Raw genomic sequence first — 22,724 nt, 5'->3', positions numbered from 1 at the left:
CAAACATTTATCGCTTAGTACGGTGGATGCACTGTGTTGGGATGAAAACAGCAACATAAGAAAACAGTTTCTGCCTTCAAGGAGCTCCCAGTTTAGTAAAGCGACACGTGTGAACATGTTCAGGGCTGGGATACAGGCGGGTGTCCTCAGGGTGCTGTGCACACAGACCGACTGGACCAGAGGGGGCTCTGCCAGGGGGGAGGCGAGCCTGGAACTGAGTCTTGGAGGGCGAGGACTGGAGAGCCGGCTTAAAGAGAACTGAAGGGCACTAGGTTGGAAACCACAGGAGAGGAACGGAGCAGCACAGTGTGCTTGGAACATATTCATAGCTCAGTCCTGGAGGAGGACGCACAGGAAGGCAGAGAACGGAGGGAGACAGGACTGAAGAAGTTAGGCAAGAGCTCGATCACCTCTGGCCTTCAGTGTCATTCTAGGAGCCTGGGTTTTTTCCGCTATGGGAGGAAGGGGACTTTTAGCAGGAAGGTGATACAGAGGCCTACATTTTATCAAACTCTCTGGCCGCAGTCAGGGAGGGTATCTGGAGGGGAAAGAGTAGCGATCAGGCAGGCAATTACAAGCCTGCCGTAATGGCTTCGGTGAGAGATTCGGGGTTAAGCTAGGCTGTGGTAGGAGGGATGGAGGGGAGATGGTACACTCTAGAAATTATCAAGAGGAAAAATATAAGGACTTGAATGGCTTTGTATGTGAGAGATGATGGATGGAGGGGAAGGGGCAGCCCAGGGTGATTCAGCCCTGACTTGAGTGCCTGGCTGGATACTGGTCCCACTAACTGAGAAAAGGACAACTGGAAGAGGAGCAGGATTAGATGGGAAGGGGGGCTAGTTTCGCTTTGAAGACGATGGTTGTGTGGTGACTGAGACCAGGCAGCCTGAAGCTCAGGGCAAAGCCAGGGTGGGAGAGAACTGTCTCCGAGTTGTATGAATGTACATACTAGTTGAAACCTTGAGAATACATGACATCTATTAGAACTGTGAGCCAGAAGTAGGATTCAGGGAAACAGCAACAATTAAGGAGTAGGTAGAAGAAACAAGCCCACGGACGAGAAGAAATTAACGCAGGACGGAAAGAAAAGAGAGAGACAGGTGAAGCAGAAGTCAAAGGAGGACGTGTTTCAGAGATGGGTAAGGGACAGCAGTATCAAGTACAGCAGACAGCACCAGAGAGGGAAGCCTCCGAATTGGATAATCAGGAGGTTAAGTGTTAGCTGAATGGTGTCCCCACTACCCACCCCCCCACCCCGGCACCCTTCCCAAAAAGAGCCGGAGTCCTAACCCTCAGTAACTCATAATGACAGAAGAGGACCTTATTTACAAATAGCGTCTTTAAAGTTAAAAAGAGGTCATTAGCATGGGCCCTGATTGAATGACTGGTGTCCTTATAAAAAAAAGGGGAAATGTGGACATGGAGATGGAGATGGACATGCGCAGAGGGAAGATGGAGTGAAGAAACACAGGGAGAGGATGCTCACCTACAAGCCAAGGACAGAGGGAGGCCTGCAACAGATTCTCCCTCCATCCTGGCCAACACCTTAATCTTGGACTTTGAGCGTCCAGAACCAAGACAACATATTTCTATCATCTAAGCCACCCAGTTTGGGGTACTTTGTCACAACCGCCTAGCAGACTAATACGGACAGTTTACCATGTGAGACACAAGGAGGAGAAGTCAGGCTGGGGAGGGCTGAGGTGTGAATGGAAGACAGAAATGGGGACTACGCTTTTCAAAGGTTTATGTGAGAAGGGGCCACAGAGGAACACAGTGCTTTAGTTTTAGTTTCAAGATCACAGAAACCTGAATGATCTCAAACACAAATGGATAGATTTTTTCTGGTAAATTATTTGAAATTTAAAATGTGTTGGCATAAAGTAGTTCATAGTTTTGTTCACTGTATTCTGTAATTTTAAAAATGTCTATTGTAGGGCGCCTGGGTGTCTCAGATGGTTAAGCGTCTGCCTTCGGCTCAGGTCATGATCCCAGGGTCCTGGGATCGAGTTCCGCATTGGGCTCCCTGCTCCTTGGGAGCCTGCTTCTCCCTCTGCCTCTCTCTCTCTGTCTCTCATGAATAAATAAATAAATAAATAAATAAATAAATAAAATAAAAATGTCTATTGTAGTCACGGTCACAATTTTTGTTCCTAGTATTCTTTGTGTATTTTCTTGCATTTCTCTACGGTCACAATTTTTGTTCCTAGTATTGTTTATTTGTGTATTTTCTTGCATTTCTCTACTAATCAGTCATGCCAGAGATCTATTATTTTTGAAAATAAAGGTTATTGGTTTTGTTGGGGGAAAAAAAAGAATAAAAGCAAAAGAAATGTGAAATCCTAAGAGAGGGAGGGGATGACTGGCAGAGCAAGGTCCTGATGAGATGTGATCAAGGCCACAGCATTGGGAGCCCTTGTCCTTGAGACTTTAGGAAGGAGGGAGGCAAGAATGGGGTTGGGTGTGGTCTTTCTCCTTGTTGAGAGGAAACAGGAAGTTGATGGGTGTTTCCACCTGGTGACCTCAATTTTATTCATCAAATGAGAAGTGAAGTCATCTGCTTAGAGTTGAGAGGGGGTTAAGGGAGAAGTGGGCAGGCTTCGAGGGGAGACTGCAGCCAGGGAAGGATGAGAAAGCTGTGTGGTGAGGACCAGTGATGGTGAGGGTCTGCTCAAGCTGGAAACAACCTTGACCTTCCTGGATGTAACAGGAGCAGAGAAGGTGGCCTGCTGTAGAATTAATCCAGGTTTAGCATTCTGTGAGGCAGGTGTGACTGAGGGATGGGGTACAAGACAAATGAGGATACCGCTAAAATGGAGACCAGATTTGGTGGGGATGGAAAAGAGGTAAAGAAGGACCCCACTGAAATTTGGATCAGGTTTAGTGGGAGCCAAGAATGAGTGTGATCTGGGAATGAAAAGCTCCCAAGGTGTTGTGTTCTTGGTCATGACAACACAAGGCAGAGTGGTAGGAGGAGGTGGCTACCATGGGGTGGACGGAAGGGCCGTAGGGACTGAGGTCCAGGCTCTGTAAGGGGTGCAGGGTAACACAGGCTGAGATCTTCCACAAGAAAGGCAGGAGCTGTGGTGCAGAGTACCATGCCGCTCAGTGGATAAGACTGCAGGACAGATTTACTGAGGCTGGTGGATGGTGGGGGAGGTGGGTTAGAGGAGGCCTGGGCATCTGAGAAGGAGGGGCTTCTGAATGCCTTACTAGTCAGACCCTCCCTCCCACTGGGATGGCTCCCATTCATATTTAAACACTCAATGTCTGGGAGAAATGCATCTTCAAGTCTTATTTGTAGGACCAAAGAAATAAATTTTAAGAGCTAGATGAGGGGTTTTTGGTTCTCGATACATCAAGTGCTAAAATTTATACATACATCACATAAAAAATTACTGATAAAATTTTAGACAAACAACATACCAGAAACTCCAGGTGGTGTCTTAATGAATTTTCCATTAAAATGACCAATAACGGCTTCACACTTATCTGTTGATTCCATCCTATTCATCCATCAAAATAAAACACATATTTAGAGATCTCTTAGTTTCAGATTTTGTTTTGTGCATGTGAATACATTCTTATAGGTTTATCGGATACAAATGAAACTTAGCAAAAATGTAAATCAGAAAAAGTGGGCTTATCCTATCTTTATCTGCTTTATGTGTACTTCTATAATAAAATGAAAACTTATATCCACAGAGTACATTCTGAATCATATAAGAAATAAATTATATCCAGAGTGTTTAATATCAAGCATATCAAATGTGTAATTTTTTTCTACTTGTTGGAAAACTGACAATCAATACACAATAGCTCTGCTGGTCATGATATGGAATTAAAACAGAAATGCCAGTTCAAAATATGAGTGGATTTACTGCTGCCAGAATATTTTTAAAGATGGCCTTTCCTTTCATATATTCACAAAAGGACAGACTCAAAAGTCATGATGAGAACGAGTGAAAATCACAGGATACTCCTTATACGGTTTTTATATTAACTTTGGGTATAAAGTTAAATTAGTGAAGTCGGTTATGTACTGTCTTTGTCATCCTGGCTTCAGAGGAGTAATTAAAGGATTGAGCCTAACTTTACAATTTATTTTACATCTGCAGGTGGCTAAAAACCTCTGAGAAACATTTCAAGGGAATTACATTATTTTGACTTATTTTTTTTTTTAATGGAAGAAACATTGAATAATCTATTCAAAATGCACCACACTCCTGGACTACCCAGAGAGTTACATCTTGGTTTTAATGGGTAGTAATAGTTTTAAAAAGCAATAGAATTTAATTGGGTTCCATCTTTGGATACAAAACTGAAACTACTTGATCTTCTTTCAGCACCCCCACAGAGGCGATGATTTTTTAGCTGGTGCTGAGCTTTTCATTATTTCCCCTGGATCCTTTTAAACAACGAAGTGTACACTGGAAATGCAAGTTTTGGTGACTTTCCACCTATAGAAATTTTAGTTTTACCTTAAAATTATCTGGCCTAACAGAAAGACCAATCAAACTAAAAGCCAGAAGAACCAAGTACTAGACTTTGCTTCATTACTTGGCAGTCTGGTGACAATGGAAACAGCTCTTCTTTGACTCGATTTTCTTATACATAAAATAGTGAACAATGCTGCCTTTGTCGATTTCACAGGTCTGTGGGAGATGTGATTGTCATCAAATAGGGTGTTGTATATGAAAGTAAAATATGAGCAATTTTTCTTCCAAAATCAAAGTCAACACATAGACATTATCTGTTCCTGCACAGTACTAACAGGTTCCTAAATAATGGAAAATCAGTTTTTATACGTGGGCTTGTAGGTTAGAACTATGTCAAAATTCAAAGCACTTTCTGTTTGAGATTTTTCTTTTAGAAACAAAATTAACCGTTACACTAAAGTATCCTTTCCGGAGAGGAAGGGATAAAAATAAGCTGGAAGAAGTGAGGGCACTTTAGATAGATCTGTGACATTTTGCTTCTTAAAAAAGAAAAAAAAATCTGAAGCAAAATTATAAAATGTTACAATTGGTGTAGCAACTGGTGGTTAGAGAAGTGTCCTATTATTGTCTTACTCTCTGGATGATTGAAATAAGCTAATTCACTGACTTTATTTATGATGAATCAAATTTCCATCAAATGAGAAAAGCCATACTGATTTATTTATGAAATTCAGGAATCTATGACTGTTATTTTTAAGAAGTTACAGGCATCCTGATCAAATTAATCAAAACATTAAGGACACATATTTTCAAAACTAGTGCTCATGTGATAGTTCCTTGCCCTGAGTCACCAAATATTTAGTGTCTTCAGGTTCAAGAATCCTAATGAACTTCCAAAATATCTGAAAAAAAAAAAAAAAATACAAACCAATATTTACACATTTAAATTCATGGTGCAACTGGGCTCCCATAACCCTGGCTTAAATTCTCTCTTCTCGCTCAATTTTTATTTTGCAGGAAACAGGAGAGCTATTGTCACTGACATAGTAAAGACGGAGCAGCATGCTTACCTAGCAAAGCCAACACCACGACTTGTACCACTGGAATCACGTAGTATCCTTGTAGAAATAACTTGTCCAAATGGTTTGAGCATATTTTCAAGTTCTTGCTCATCCATGGACAGTGGCAAATTAGAAATATATAGGTTAGTAGGATCTTGTTCCTGTTGCTAAAACAGAACAGAGAATTGTCCATTAATTTCCAATGGAAGTTGAAATACTGATGTTAACACAACACACCTACTTTGACTGAGCCACTCTCTTGGCTCAGGCCCTTTTAGAGTGCTACCGAGAGCGAGTGTGGGAGCTACAGAACACCCAAGTCACCTTGCACACTTGAAAACAGTGTCAGAAGCTTAGGCAATCTGTGCAGGTCGGACGGGATTCTGCAGAGCCGTTCTCAGCCCATTTGGAAATGCAACTGCAGCCACGCGCCACGGAGCTGGAGAGGGTACCCTCATGGAAGCACACTCTCAGCTGTTTGCAGCGCTCCCAAAATAACCGTCTCCCCTGAGACTATTTTTAGGAGTCCATTTCAGGCACACTATTGCACAGAAGGCTATTACTGTCAATAATTCAATCCAGAGACACACAAGTCATCTCAAGTCCAGTGGGGCTTTGTCCCAGTTCCCCTCTTCTGGACCAAGTCATCTCAAGTCCAGTGGGGCTTTGTCCCAGTTCCCCTCTTCTGCTCCACAGCAGGGTCCTTACTACTTACTTTGGCATTCTGATCACCCATGGGGAAAGGAGAGCCCAGAAATGAACAAAAATCAAGTAAACTCAAAGCCATACATAAAATGATAAACTCTAGGCGGAGCAAACTTTAGAATCAGCATAAAGGTGAACTCAGGAGTCCGTGGGGGAGGGGAGCTTCGCCAAACCCTGGCTACTCAAAGAATGATCCAGGGCCAGCAGTGATGGGATTACCTACAAGCCCCTCCCAGACCTACAGAAGCAGAAGCTGCATTTTAACAGGATTTCCAGGTAATTCATATGCATATAAAAGTTCAAGAAGCAATAATTAGATCATTCCCCACTCACCTTTCCTTGGCTGAGATAGAATCAGCTGAAACCAAAGATATGCAACTGAATTTTCTGAGAACCAGTAACTGCTATGTATATTTAGTAAGAGTATGGTGTTAAATCAGAGAAAAAGCTTATGTGACAACTGGAATATTTTCTGACCAAGTCAAAATTCACTTCTGCAGTGGTGAGATTAGAACAGTCTTAATTAATTTTAAATCAGGCTTTCCTTTGATCCTATTAACCAAATGTATCTTCACATATTGAGCTATGCGGGCTTACGATTTTTCTTCAATAAGCACTATTAGTAAAGTCATTAACTGATGTTTTAGCATTAGGCAACAGAACAGCACGCTCATTATATTTTAGATTTCCAAAATGCACGGAACTTTAAAAATATATGTGGAGCATATGCATATTTGAATTGTACAAAGTCTCTAGTTTCAAATTTATCCTGTTGTTAATTAAACCTGAAATGAAATCTGTCCTTTCATATAATCTGCAAGTAAAAGCGCATATTGACCTTTCATACTATACGTACCTGGTAAGATTTAAAATAACAGTCTGGTATCCTAGGGAATGACAAATGCCTTGGTATTCCCAAGCATTCAAGTTATCAGACCCAGAGGAACTATGGGTAAAAAGTACTGTCCCCATGACCTCCCGCTTCAGATCAGAGGGCAGCAGCTCGTAACCAGGCCAGTCCCAAAGGGGTGCAGCAAAGGCTCCAGGCCCCAGTGTCCCTGAGGTGTCCCTGGTGTGTGGCAGTGGGGATGGACCCGAGAAAAAAATTAAAATTTTCAAATGTTCAATAGTAAGCCGAATACTTAACCTCATTCACCCTTCACAGGCTAAACAAAATGGTAACTATCTTTGCTTTTAGCTAAAATTAGATCAGTTCAATGTAGGATGGCTGATTATCTTATGCTGAACAAAACCTATCTTTATATCTTTAATGTACAAAAATTGGAAAGTGATTTAATAAATACAAAACAGTAACAGATAATGTGTTTGAAAATATAAGGAAAAGCAAAATGGTCTGAGGTATTAAAGCTTTCAAGTGCTTCTGAGGTAGGGTGAGAGGTAAAATCTCTCCTTACCTCCATTTCACTCACTACCTCTGCCAAATTGGCCCGATGAATCGCACAGCTCCTCGATTAGTCACCTCATGTTGGCTCTACCCTCCCAAGTCCCCAAAGATTTCCTGTGGTGCAGAAGACTCTATTTGTTCCTGTGTTAGTCTGGTCCTTCACTGGCCAGTACACATGGAGTCCTCTGTCTCTGAGGGTGGGTGCCGATGAGCCCTGGAGCCTCATACAGTCAAATGATATTTACAGGGCATCTCATACATCCCAGATTCGCATAAAATAACCTTGACTCCAGTCCCGTCCTCCAGCTGCTTACAGTTAAGTAGGGGAGAGAGAAACACATGCAGTAAGTGCTTAGGACAGAGGCGGGTGCAACTCACAATGGGAGGAAGGATGGGGGAGCTTGTCTCGGGAAAGGCAGGGAAGAGTTTTCAGAGGGCATGGCACTAAGCTGAGATTTGAGAAACAAAGAGAAATCATGAGGCTGAAACCAGATTGTGAAAGGGTATCTAAGGAGTTGGATTCTATTCTGCCAGTTCCTGCTGCTAAACTTTTCCACTTCAGCATTGCCAACAGCAAGAAGGACTATGTACACTGAAGAGTCGCCAGGCAATGGCCAAAGTAGCCTTAGCACAGTACAATTTTTTTGGAAGTCTTGTGCTTTATCTTAAAAAAAAAAAAAAAAAGTCACGTAAATTTTGCAATCTACTTCCTAACTCTTTAGATTTGTTTTAATATAGGAACGATGCTTCTGACCTCATACTTCCAAGTAATACTGATAAGTTCAGGGAGAGAAGCCAGGCTTATCCTGTGATTTCATGTACTCTGGTGGGTGAGTGGGGAACAGGAGGAAGGAGGAACTGTCGTCCACCAACTGCAGTTAGAAAGCCATGGTCTGACAAATGAGGGGAGCTTTCGGAGGCATGGAAGCAGGTAAATGGTATCATCAAGCCTATCTTATGAGAAAAATCTCTGAATCACACTTAGTCAGATTCAGAATAAAGCTGGGAACCCCCTAATTAAAAAGCGTTAAAACCCTCCTTGGACAAAGATAAGGCATAAAAAATGTTATGTAAGAAACATATACTGTAAATATTGTGGGGCTTTCTTTTTAAGTTACAATTATAACCACTAAATGACTGATATTTAAGAACGTTCAGAGGAGAATTTGTCATATGTGAAGTATTTTTAAAAAGGTTTAACAATGTAGGTACAAAATACTTTTTAAATCTATGTTTTAGTTGCTTGTATGATTAAAATATTAATAAAATAGTACATTCTTTAAAGTCCTGATTCAACTTGAAAGTTTACGATGAAGAAAAAAATAAGTACTAAAATCAGAATCCAGAAAGAAATTGAGCTCTTAACCCATTCTTTGATAAACAGTGAGCCAAAGTAGACTAAACACGAGTACACATTTCCTATGATTTGAATGCATTTTTTTCAACAGCAACAACTCAGTCAATTAGGGTTTTTCATTTGGGATGACCTTTTAAAGCTAATGTTATTTATTTTTCTCATCAAATGGTCAACTTATCCTGCAAACATCGACCACAAAGTTGTAATAATTAAAAAAGAAAAAGAAAGAAAGGAGAAGAAACTCCAAGCTGGCACATTGGCCACAAAAATATCTAATCCCCAAGTGTCCGTGTCTTCTCATTACCATACATTCATAGTGAATGGAATATATAAGCCTTGTAGTAAGTGGGGGGTGGCTCTCGAATGAGGGTAATTTAGTTTCTTTAAAATCAGTGACAACCATAACTCTGTTTTATTACATACAATGTTATGTCTCAAAAAACAATTATTCTGTAAATTATGGGTGGCCAAACACAAAATGGGGCCAACAGGCCTCTTTATATCCATCCTCAGGCATGGAAAAGGTTCAATGGCTTCTCTAACAAGTAGAAAACTAGCTCCCACATTGGCCGTGAGAGGGATAAATGGCCACTAATGTTCACTTGAGTAGAAAAGCAGGGCTCAGAGGTCCCACGTGGTGTAAAGCACTCAGTCATCATCTGAAAGAAATTAACAAAAACCTCCCTGTGCATGTGGAATGGTTCCTAAAACGCAAGAAAGGGACTTGGCAGGAAGACCAGACATCTGTTTTCTCTTGTACTGAATAGGTTCACCAACCAGCCAATAGCTGCTCACAGGCATGTGAATGCAAACTGCCTGAAGCGCGGTGGACTCCATGTGGAAGGGGGATTAAACTCCTGCTCGTTTGACTGCCTATTTACTGAAAAGAAATGTGCTAGCTTTACCACCAGGCAAATAACATACGACGATCCACTGACTCCCAGCAGGCCTTAAGAGGCACTGCTGAAAGGCCTACAGAAGTCATTTTTAACAGGTATTACCAATGTTGATTTGAGTTTTAAGTCCTTTTAGCTGGATATCTGAGTTTTGCTCTTTTTGTAGATTCTGAGCCTTCTGTTCTAAAAACAAACACATCTGAAAGGAGGCCAAGTTTAATATCAATAGGCATGGACCTGAGCCTTTGGGAAAACCTTTTGGTAAGTTTCCTCAGGGTACTCTTTGGACAGAGCTCAATAAATATAACTTTTGAACATCCCATTCTTAATTCTCAATATCTGCTCAAGCTAGGAAGAAAGTTTTTCTCTCACTGAGTTGGCTTCTTTGGCCATCAACAAAGCAAAGATTTAGTATCTACCCTATGCCAGGTACCAAGAAAGGTACTGAAAGTTTTAAAACATGAATAAGAAACAATCACTGCAGCTGAATGCCCTCCACCTGCAATTTTTCAATTCAATTTTGAGTATCTGTGGAATCCTTTTTCAACCCAGGATAGCCAGTGTGTCAAACAGTATTATATTCTCCTTCACCCAAACCCCAATCCAGCCCCCACCACCCTGATGACTTCCCTAGTAAAATGCCCCTTAATTTTTTCTAATTACATAAGAAAGCAAGCCTTTACTATGTGGCAGGGTGAATTTTCAAAAATTTATGTAGTATCCTGGTTAATTCACTAGCAAAAAGTGGATGGCAATGGGTCCCTTATCACTCAACATGGGAGCCAGACCTAATTCTTTTAAAAACTGTCTCCACAGAAAGTGCATGCCAGGCGCCCCTTTATCTGGATAGCATGAGGGGGTTAAGTCAATTCCAAATCCTCAAATCCATGGTGCCATGGAATAGAACAATGGACCCTCTAGCATTTGAAATATCTTTTGTCACTTTAATGATACAATAAAAAAGAAATCAGGCCCAGGAAACTCAGTCGTTCTACAGAGACCTAAAGAAATTCACCAAGTGCAGGCTGTTGGCACACTGCCAGCCATCTCTGAACCTGTGTACCGTTCCTTCCCTACCGATGATGTAGAAAGGGATCATTTTTCCTAGCCAATTTACAGTCCCAAGTCTCCTAAGGAGGCCTCTGCACGGTGCTCATTATCAATCCACAGGAAAGTGGCATTCAGAGCACACTGCTGACACGTCAGATAGGGCCAGTCTGTGTCCAGTCCGGCGCTGACCGAATGCAGTGTAGAGAGTTCTTCAGAACAGTGGACATTTAATAGACTATGCTGCTTCCTATCACTGGCACTGAGGCGGTGTCTAGGTAAGTGTTCTTAGGGCTGCTTTAAATAAGGCCCCTGCATTTGTAACAGGTCGTTAAAAGAGCCCTCTTTCTAACCTTGTTTCAGCAGAAGCCACAAAACAATGGCTGGCACGCCCACATTCCAGAGTGAGAAACCAGACCACCTAAAGAGAGGTGGCTGAGAACTGGTTTGGGATGCTTAGCTGACCACCCACCTCCGGCTGCCTATGAGAGACTGGAGAGGCTGAGAATGAAAATGTATGTGGAGAGAAACGCTGATGTGTTCTGAGTCTCACCGTGTGGGCTGCTTGCCTATCACTGCCAGGCAAGCAACAGGGGCTTGAACATACCACTCAGGAGGCTTGCACTGTGTCCCGTGGAGCTTGGCGGATACAACGGATCGATGTCTGACTTCAGCCTGAGGAATCTAACAGGTGAAAGGCTGGCTGAAGGGGCCTAGAAGTGTGGGTGGTAAGTACCTACTTCTCCCACAGACAGGTGCCAAACGTAGATCAGAGGTGGGCCATGCAAGTAGAATTGGCCCAGCGTATGTTACATCCTTCCTTTCAAGAAGGCTGCCCTGGAGGGCAAGGAGGTCCCAGCCGAAAGGGGCTGAAGACAGACCCTTAGATTATCAGCAGCTGAGGCATATATTCACTAGTTTCAAGGAACCACAGGAGAAAGATCAATTAGAGGTGGTGGTAGTGATGTAAGAGACCTCTGAAAAATGCCCAAAGCATTCCACAAGGGAAAGCATCACCTCTCTGGCCAGGGAAATCAGCACCAGATTACATCACTGTCAGGTCAAGAAACTCTCCCAGGCCATACATACCCTGTTCCAAGGGGGGAGTGTTAGAAATCACAGCTACCCAAGTTGATAGAAGAGCAAGAAAAACATAAGTTTGGGAAATAGGAAAGAAACTAATCAAGCTCCCATTCCTCTGTAGGCTTATTATGACTGAGAGCAAACCTGAGCTGGAAGATGGGTGAAGCTTCAACGTGATACTTAAAATTTCATCAAAAACAAGGGTGCCTGGGTGGCTCAGTCGGTTAAGCGGCTGACTCTTTTTCAGCTTAGGTCATTATCTCTGGGTCCTGGAATTGAGCCCCACATTGGGCTCCACACTCAGCAGGGAGTCTGCTTGAGATTCTCTAACTCCCTCTGCCCCTCCCCTCCCCCCGCAAGATCAATAAATCTTAAAAAAAAAAACTTCACCAAAAACAAACAAACAAACCTATCAGGATTGGGCATTTAAATTACAGGCATCATACATGTTAACATCAGTAATGTGTTCTTAAAAATGAGACATCCAGGGTGCCTGGGTGGCTCAGTCGCTTAAACGTCTGCCTTCGGCTCAAGTCATGATCCTGGGGTCCTGGGATCGAGTCCCACATCAGGCTCCCTGCTCAGCGGGGAGCCTGCTTCTCCCTCTACCTGCTGCTCCTCCTGCTTGTGCTCTCTCTCTCTCTAATAAATAAAATCTTAAAAAAAAAAAAAAAAAAAAAGACATCCAGCATCCAAATGTTAACCAGGATCCTATTTCACATTATTTCAAATAAGAAAAAACCATAATGTATTACACATTAATCACCACCCCCAATTTCCTAAGATGTAATTAAATACTTATTTTCCTATTTTTCTATAATTTCCTAAAATGTGACCTGTTATGTTATATTGGGATATAAACCTTTAAAACATTGCCTCTTGATCACCAAGTGATCAATATGGTTGTTAGCAGACAACTGCTGTGTAAGCCGTGATTTCTTTCAGCACCAGTGACATCCAAGACACATATCCCTTTTGCTGACTCTCAGCACTTTTCAAAACCTCTGCATGTGATTCTGACATTTTACAAACTTACTTAGAATGTAACTTGAGACTCCCTATACAACATCATCTTTAAAATCCTGTATTGAGGTTGGTGTAAATACATACAGAAACGGCTGAAAATGTGTTGAAAGATAATTACATTCCGTGAAGTTTGGATATGAAAAATCAAGAGGCATTCTACTGAAAAGAAAAAAAAAAATTAATGAGAAAGACCAGAAGTGAAGGGACTTTTTAAGATAATGAGAGTGGCCAGAAAAGTCATGGGACCTGCCCTGAATTGTATCCATGAGAGGAGGAAGCAGGAACTTCACAGAACAGAGGAAATGGAGAAAGTAGAGGGAAAAATAGAGCTGTTTTCTGATTGTGCCTTGAAAGTCCTGCTTATAAAATGGATGGGGACCCACTGTTTACAGAGGCAGGTTAAACATGCTGTAAATCATTATGCAACACAAATACTGCACAGTCACAATTAAATATACTTAAAACCCTCATAATCACGGTCTTCTAACAATGCCACAGGGAATTACTCTATAGTATGGACAGATAATCGGAAAATCGTGGTGCTTAATATTTATAGTTTCTATTTATTTTAACTTCTTACTCTGGAGTTCAAGAAAATCTAAAATATGTACAACTCAATTCAAAGCTTTAAAAATAGTTAAAGACTACTTTAGAAAGGTGATCCCTTTCACTAATTCCTGAAATTATTATTTATGATTTCAAATAAGAAAGAAACCATAATGTATTACACTTTAATCACGGTAAATTCTTTGAGTCAAGGTAAATCTCTGGTGTGGTTCCTATGCATGCGTACTTCAGGAGCCTCAAGGTCTTAGCAGGTAACTTATCTCTTTACCAGAGTCCTTGAACTTCCATAAATTCTCCTTCCTTATGGAAATGTGAATGCTCCTGAGGGAATGATCACATGCTACTACTCAGAAGCAGCAGAAGTAACAAAATTCCTTTGTGCTTCAAGAAGACAGAGAATAAAAATTATTGATCTTTTGTAAAGAATACACAAAATATCAAACTGGTGAGTTTCAGGCTTCAAGGACCACAAATGAAAAAAAAAATGCACCGAATTATATGAGTATCTTCAGAAGTGCGCTATGGGCACTAGGTGTGACATAACCCAAGTTTACATTTGGACAATAGGAAGACTAAGGGCATAAACCCTGCTTCAACAACATTCCTCTTCCAGAATGCTAAAAGTTCATCAGAAACAAGCTTTGAATAAAGCCATTATAGAACCAGTAAAGAGTAGATTCATATCCCATAAATAACCAGTGTCTAAACATGTCTGACTTTTGTACAGATTTGGAATAGCATCTGTAGCTTCCTCTGCCCTAAACTACGACTGAGGATGTGGAGGCCCAGGGCAGGAGTCCAGAAGTAATAAGCAAGGTTAGCTAGGATGGAGGGAGAATGCCAACACTGATGGGCAAAGCGCCATGCCAGGCTTCATGATGAAGCCAGGGGCCAGAGAAGTGACTACTGGCTCTCGACTCACCTTTGCCATTTGAGCTTGAACCCCACTAGCCTTCAGGGCAGACACAGCTTTCTGGGCTGCTGCAGGACTGTCGAAGTCGACAAAACCATAACCTGAAATGCAAAACATACTTACTAATTAAGCCATTATTTTGTGATAATGAAAAGAGCAAAAGATTGACTCTTTGGTTCCCGATGCAGAGGCAGCAGAAACGAAAACCCTGACGTCCTGACAGGCGTCTGGTGTTACCAGCTGCAATGCAGCCTCCTTCTCAGGCTGTCTGCCCCTGTTATCTCTCATGAGCTAGACAGATTTCCCTTCAAAGTCAAAAAACAAACAAACCAAAACAAAACCTAAAAGCCCCAGTTTTCCCTTTTTCTCAGGTGTCTTGCTTCCCGAAAAAAATGACATCGAAGTTAACCAAAGTAAAAAAAAAAGGAAAAAAATCAACTTCAGAGAAATAGCATTTTTAATGATTTGGTGAGAAAGATGGAGCAATCATATGAAACTTAACAAATAACAGAAAAAAATTTATGTTTATTCCACAGACTAAAATTCATTTTTCAAATAAATTAAGTATAACCATGAAATACCCCAAACATAAAATAATCGCAATTTTAGTACCTGATTAAAAATATGATTACTTATTTACTTAAAATACACATGATACCCCTTCAAATAAAGAAAGGAGTAAAAATGCCTCCAGATATCCAAAAGAGCTGCTTCAGCAGTTCATGCCCTAACAGCTAAAAACACAATACAAATAAACAAATAAATAATCTCCTAAAAGAGGCTCCGGTTCAAAGCTTATTTATTCATACCTTCATAAACATTTTTAACAAGCTGGTCAGCTAATCCCTGGCCACACTAAGTCAAAAGCAGGAAACTAGGAGAAAAAAGGTGTCAGGGTAAGGGTAGGGCTGCTACAAAATGAGCATGTGGATGGTACCTAGCAGCAAAAACTAGCAACAAGCAATAAAAGAGGAAAACTATACAAAGAAGAGGACTTAAGCAGCCTAAGAGCATAGGCCATCACTGATTTTTCGCTGTGATCACTCTTAAGTTACTGAGAAAACGTTAAATCATATTTAACACATATTTAACACATTAAAAGATCAGTGTACCAGGTAAAAATACCAACAGAGATTTTATTGGAATTCAAGCCCTATTACTCTAAAATAAACTTTAAATGAATAAGAATATTTTGAAAAACAAAAGCACTGGTTGGAGGCTGCACAGAGGGGCCGTCCTATCACTGATTTCTAGATATTGTAAAGATAGAGTACTTCTGACGGAAAAGTACTAGTGTCCAAACAGACAAACATACCTATCAACAAGGCCAAACACAGAGCTTGGCAAGGGGTCAAAGGTTGGTTTGCAGTATTAGTACCAAAAATACTGTCTGGTAACAAAACAGGTTGTAATGAAACAGAGTAAACTATCAATTATAGAAGCAGATGTTTCAGCAGAGATGCGTTAAAGCTGAAATGAGCAGCAGCTTCCTTCTATTACTTGGAATTGGACTGAAATAAAGTCTAATTTGATTTCAACAGTGGAGAAACAGCCAGGTTGGAAACAAAAAGAGAAGCTGGCTCAGGTAAAAGCAGAGAATGCTGCTCAACGGCCGCATCAGGAATTAGAGTCAACACAGTTTGAGTGTTTTTAGAAACCTGTACATTAATGCTAATATGCAACCCTCTGTGGGGACACACACACACACACACACACACACTCTCACTCTCGTACATACTTCATCATCATATACAACCTCAGCAGGCCATAAATGAATACCCAACTACGATGAAATGATGTCACTCCCACTGATGGATATTTGAGTGTGGTTCCCCCCTCCCACCCACAATTTTGCTGTTGTCAATAAATTACAAAAAACAGAAGATCTCAATTTTGATGTAATTGTGGTTGAACTTGTTACCAGTCAAGTACTATTAGTATTATTTTATCTGTTATTTTTTTATTAGGAAAAATCTATAATGGTTGCATTTTAGTTGTTTACATCCTTTTCTGGCCTTTTCTAACCACATAGCCATTTCAATAACTATTTGCTGGAAACAAATATAACGGGTAGGCATGCAACCATGTGCTCTTTTGTTTTCTTTATTACTTTTCAAGTAAATATAAGAGTATATAAAACTGAGTTACAGGTTCTATGGGTTTCATTACATAAATGGGTATAAAGATATTTTTGAAGGTAGGATTCACAAAGTAATACAGCACCCTTTCACTGGATCCCCAGAAGGACTCTCCTCAGGTCTCAGGACAAGGAATAGTTATGGTACTCCTGCTGGTTGGATTTTCCTCCACATTGTAATGACTAAACCATGGGAATAGCTATGTTTTTTTTATTTTTGCTTTGGCCATTAGGAAACTCAGGCCATTTTTGTAGTAACCTGAGAATTCCTGCTCTTACCCCTATCTTCCCATTAGTCAGCTTTATCCTCACCTATTTTAACTTCGTGTGTGTGTGTGTGGCATTTGAGTGCATGTGTTCTAGTCTTGTATGTAACTCTGTAAGCATTAATAAATGAATCAATCCGTGTCACAGTTGATACTTTGTAAGCTTTTTTTGGTCCTGAATCGCCATATATACCAGTGTTAGAAAGCGTTTAAATACCTTTAGTTGGCTAAAACCTGACAAAAATTGATATGCAGAAGAGCAACTGACTCATAAATTTTCAAACTTAATAACTAAGGTACATGTTATTCAGAGCAATGTTTCTTTCAGTGTAATTTTCTTTCTTGGAGAGAGGCTCCAAAATATGCTTTGTGACAAAAAAAATGTTCTGTGACCTCTAAGGTCTCTAATTTTCAGATATAAAATTCTTTGATATAGTCAACCTCAAAAAATTACTATATAACATGTGAACTTTCCATTTATGTGAATACTCTATAATCTCTTATGCGTTATCTATCTATACGTATCCATCAATTCATCCATTCACCTATGTACCTTCTCAAGTTATCAATGGCTAACATGTTGTCTTTATTATGAGGTACATTGTGTTATTTCTTCTCATTTGTCCTAAAATTACTTTTTTTCAGGAGCTCTCTCATTCTGCTTCCAGGATTTTATAAACCCATTTTGCTCCCTTGGTCCCCTCACTCACTCACCCACCCACCTACCGTAGATTCTGACATCTGTCTATTCCTGAGAGCCTTTGTGAGACAAAGAGCCCTAAAAGGTTCCTATGATTGCCCTCACACAAGGCAGTATCTCCTGAGACTCATTTTAAGAGAAGGTCTCCAGGACATGTGCTGTATGGACAATCAGCTCTGAATTATTCCTTCCCTTATTTTGAAAGCCCCACAAATCTCTCCACTTATCTTTGAACACTTTCCAACCACGAAGGGTTTGTTATTATGATAATATGTCCAATTTTGCATGAGTATATTTTACTTACACCTTTTCTATATCGTGTTGTGCATTTTGTGGAATTTTGGTTCTAGGGAACAGGCTCTCATTGGAGAAGAGTGTACGATAGGTAGGGATTTTCAGAACAGGGGCGTGGGGAAGAACTCAGCTAGGGAGTCCTCTGAGTCCTCTCCCTCACTTAACTGGGGCAGCTTTGCTAATTTTTAGCACACTATCTGCCGTGTAAGATTCTTTTCTGCTGGGGGCGGGGTGGGAGGAAAGAAAGGGTAAAGCCATAAAACCACTTGTCTACAGTGATTTCTCTCTCGGTTTGAAACAAATGTTTGAGATCAGCTTCCTGTTTTATGCCGGCAAGAGTCCATTTTTCTTTATAAAACTGAAAGATTTTTTTTTTCCTGTGTCCCTGCTTTCCCAAATCATTTACAAATATGTGAAATAACACTAACCTTGGCAACTAAATATAAACATTTCAGTCTACAGTTTGACTCTAGTTTAATTCATTTAAAACACTTACTGAGTACCTCTCTACATAAAGCACTGCTTTATTCACTGTCCCAAGGCAAAACTGTCTTCATGTGCCATGTTGCTTAAACAGGGGCTTAGATATTGGCCACAGTTGCTCCTTTAAATTTAGGAGCTTTGAAGAAGACACAAATACAATGAACCACTTCAAGTCTAGATTAAAGGAAATGGCTGGCTTCTAAGGCCAGGCCCTCCCATACGGTTCATTTACATTCTTTGCCTTTCTCAGACGGTGCTAAGCCAAAGCCAAAGCCCCTACTTGAAAAACTGGGGGTCTAATTAATGAGGAGATTTGCCTTCTCTGCCTATTCCTGTCAACCTTATTTCAATTCATGGGGTCAGTAGTTAGACTCAGAGTCAGCTGACTCCATTCTTCCCCTTTCCTAGAGATCACATGCCCATTGTTAAGACGCTGGATCATTAAGTCAGACCCACGGAGCATCAGCACTGCCTACTGTAGATGCCTCCTCTTCCAGCTCAAGGAGCTGGACGAGCTCATCCTAATTACATGGAAAACTGAAGGTCAGTGCATCAAATTAATGCAGCAGCATATTTCAAAGGGGCGTATGACCTCCCCTCCCTATCACAATTTGGTCAGTGAAAATGGTTCTCTCCGCCCCGCTGCCAATATTGTCAACAGGCATTCAGCACAGAACAATCGGGAGTATTGAAACATGTAATTAAGTACTGCTTAAAACTACTCTATTCTAATTAATAGAGCCAATTTGCACAATATGTAATCTTTTCAGTTCTTTAGTACAGTCCAGTGGTCTTCAGCAAGCAGCTCTAATCTCCTCAGGCTCAGAAAGAAAAGCTATTTTCTAACTCTACTTCCCTTTTAAAGTAGGGGCTAAATGCCAACCAGTACCCTGCATGTTAGTTCCATTGGCATCAGATCTGTGATTCTGGCAAAGTGCTAGCGGCTGTGGGGTTTCCAGCCAAAACTCGACCAGGGACAAATGGAAAGGAATATGCTGACATTGTGCAAGACAGGAATTGGGGGACATAGATGACTTGGTTTTTAGTAAAATGGAGGTAGCAGATCAGGTTTACAATTCCATCATTTTCCCAAAGCTAGGATGTAGTAAATTTTCATCCAAGGGAATATACCTTTGCATTTGTTTGTTGTCTTATCCAAAATTGCCTTCGTGGAGACGATTTTCCCATATCTAAAAGATAAAAAGAAAAAAAACAGGAGAAATTAAAATCAAGGAACCCTTAGTAATGTCTAAGTCCAGAGAACACACATACTTTTCAAGCATCTGCAAACTTTAAAGTACAAAATGTCCTATACTCAGGGGACAGAAAATGAGAATTCTAAACTCTAAACTAAAAAAAGGGGACTGGGTAGGCCACCTATTTGAAACTTTGGATTACAGTCTGATGCTGACCTTTGAGGAATCAGGTACTTACCTGACCATCTTGGGACCAAAAAAAGAGGGGGGGGAGGGGAGATGAGCTCCATGAAGTTACTTCTAGCAACACTATGTGAATATAAAGCCAAATGCAAGGCTATAAAATTTACCTAACACTTTGATAACTATTTATATTTACATAAATCTATAAAAATATGTAACTAATATAATATTAACACCTCTTTCAACTCAGTAATACTAGCTACACATATATATGTGCATTGACATGAACAATCAAGAATATAAAATATGAACCAGGGATTTAAGCATTAATTCTATGAGGGTCTGTATAAATGTGTTCGAATTCCTTAAGGTACAACAGATGTTGGGGGAAGAAGGAAAAAAATCCAGAATATTAAGCTTTAACGGGCTGCTACTGAAAATGAAGCGGCAGCATAGCTTAAATCCATGTCCTAATCCTCCACCCTTTCATCGTGTCCACACCACAAGGTAAAAGCACTGCTGTCTGCATTTGTCTTCAAAAAACTAAGAAAAAAGCCTTTGAAAAATAATTCTTAAAAATTATGGGGACTTTGAGAAATGCATATAACTTTCTTCATGGATCTGCGACCTGTGTCCTCATTTATACATGGTCAATTCCCCAACTTTACTTTCCTGTGTATTACTTTTAAAATTTCACGTTTTCTCTAATAATACTTTCTCATGATTGATCTTGAAGACTAAAAAGTCTTAAAAGCTTAGGAAATGAAGCCTCTGTGTAGCATTTTAAAGCATTTTTGAATACCGTAGTTTTCTAGTTTATGCATTGAACAAGCTGAAATATATTTATCCAGAAGAAGCAAATGGCTTGAACCACTTCTTTTCCCCGGTTCATTTTCACTCTGTGTAATCACGTAATCAAATGATTACTAACCAGTAAAGATAATTTAAGGTTCAAATGACAATTACATCCAAGAGGCATAATGCTGCCCAAACACCTTCAATTCCCTGTAGAGATTCTTAGTATTTTCAACATTAACACAGGTCACTATGCTTACCAAAAAAAGGGTAATAATTTTTTAAAAATCTGAAAACCAGAAAAAATAAGTGATTTAAAGACCACCTTTTTAGCAACCATTTCTCTACTAGGTTATTTACATGCTGGATTATTTATCAGCACTCTCTCCTTTGCAAAAGTTTTGGCTGAAGTGCTTTTAGACTGCATTCCAGTCTCATACCTTTCCAAAAGTACGGAAGAAAGTTAGTATGACCTCCATTTAGGATAAGGGGATTGAGAGTCACAGATATTAAGAGACTTTGCTTGAGGTCACAGAGTTCAGAGTATTTTGTAAACCAAACAAGAAAGGAAATTTAGGGAAGGTCAGGGGCTGGCCTTCTACCCTCTGGTCTGGCTCACCCCACTAACGATGGGAGAGAAAGGGAGATGTGGGAAGGAGGAAAAGAGATAAGCCTCCTGGTAGTACTGGCACTCAACCCATGCCATGCTCTCTTCGGGTTTGTGTTCTCTTTGGTCTCTTTGCTACTGTGACATTACTCCTCACCTCCACATCTATGTACCCTACACCTCCTCGGCTCTGACCCTGCTCCCCAGATCGCATCCTACCTTTCTGGGCACTCTTTCCATGCTTCTTCACCCATTCAGCCTCCTATTCTCTCTCCTTAACCAAGTACTCTCCTCTCAACCCTTCCTTTTCCTAGGAAATCCATCCAATGCTACGGTGTTATTTAAAGCATCTTCTCTGTTGGTGCCTGTTTCTCCTTCCTGAGTTGTTTTTTTCTTTTTTTTTAAAGATGTTATTTACTTGAGAGAGAGAGTGCACGAACGAGTGGGGGGAGGGAGAGGGAGAAGCAGGCTCCCTGCTGAGCAGGGAACCCGATGCGGGGCTTGAACCCAGGATCCTGGGATCATAACCTGAGCCGAAGGCAGATGCTTAACCGACTGAGCCACCCAGCCACCCAAAACAACTGAGTTGTTTTTTTTTGTTATCCCCCCAAACTTTAGTTTTTGTCTCTCTTTCAACTTAAATATCTTAGTATGTTAAGATACTTAAATATCTCATTCAATGTCACCTCCTGCCCACTATTTTCTAAATCCCATCCCCAAAGAACCCAAAACACATCTTCACTGTCTTTTTTTCATTCAGTAGCAGTGTCCCCTCTTTTGATCTCCCAGCAGGCTCGAGGTTCTCGAGACACCATCGACTCAGTCATCCTGAGTCCAGGCAGTCAGGAATTCTTCTGAGTTGTTTTTGACATGTTTCTAATATTCACCCTTTCCCTTCACTATGTCTAGACCCAAGCAAAAAATACATAATAGTTCTTGCCTTGCCTCCAGCTTCTGGTGCTTCCAACCTTGTCTGCTGCTTTAATTTACCTTAAACATCACTTTAAAATATGTGTCTCTCATCCCATCATTATCCCATTCTATCCATGTTTGAACTTGAAGAACCTGTTCAAACATTATCTCTTCCATGAAACCATCCCTGATCTCCTCATCCAAATCCATTGTGATTTTATAAGAAACCAAAAAAGGGATTACATTTACTCAGTTCCTACTTATGTTCTAGGCTCTGTGCCAGGGACTTTGTATGCATGATCTTATTTAATCAACTTTGCAACAATCTTATGAGGTAGGTGCTATTATTCCCATTTTTGCAAACGGGAAAACGAAAGCTCATATACATTTTAAGCCTAAAGTCTCTCCTAAAACCCCAAAGCTTAAACAAATTCTGCTTAAATTCTCACTGCAATTTATTCATGAAATAATTTTGAGAAACAATGTTTCCTTTATACACGGAGGGTATGAAAGGAAAGGAACCAAGTGGGAGACCTCTTCTTATCAAGGTATGGGAGTAGATTTACTTTTCAAGCCAAAGTAAAGCTTTTGTTTGTGTTAAACACAAGAAATAAACATGTGGTTCATGGTTGAAAGAGGGATGGGGGGT

General features: G+C 40.5%; 1 protein-coding gene across 5 annotated transcripts in view; it reads right to left on the bottom strand.

The window, feature by feature from the left end:
* The window catches only part of RBMS1 (RNA binding motif single stranded interacting protein 1), a 206,357-nt gene that overhangs the window by 24,392 nt on the left and 159,241 nt on the right, over positions 1 to 22,724 (bottom strand). For all 5 annotated transcript variants that reach the window (XM_032409641.1, XM_032409649.1, XM_032409615.1 and 2 more), the window contains exons 3-6: positions 19,514 to 19,572; positions 14,512 to 14,603; positions 5,513 to 5,670; positions 3,430 to 3,509 (exon numbers count right to left, since the gene is read on the bottom strand). In XM_032409641.1, the coding sequence (XP_032265532.1) occupies positions 3,430 to 3,509; positions 5,513 to 5,670; positions 14,512 to 14,603; positions 19,514 to 19,572 (389 nt within the window). The remainder of the gene's footprint in view (positions 1 to 3,429; positions 3,510 to 5,512; positions 5,671 to 14,511; positions 14,604 to 19,513; positions 19,573 to 22,724) is intronic.

The sequence above is a fragment of the Phoca vitulina genome, unplaced genomic scaffold (assembly GCF_004348235.1).
Source record: "Phoca vitulina isolate PV1807 unplaced genomic scaffold, GSC_HSeal_1.0 scaffold1, whole genome shotgun sequence".
Classification (NCBI taxonomy): domain Eukaryota; kingdom Metazoa; phylum Chordata; class Mammalia; order Carnivora; family Phocidae; genus Phoca; species Phoca vitulina.
This window is presented reverse-complemented; position numbering and strand designations above follow the sequence as displayed.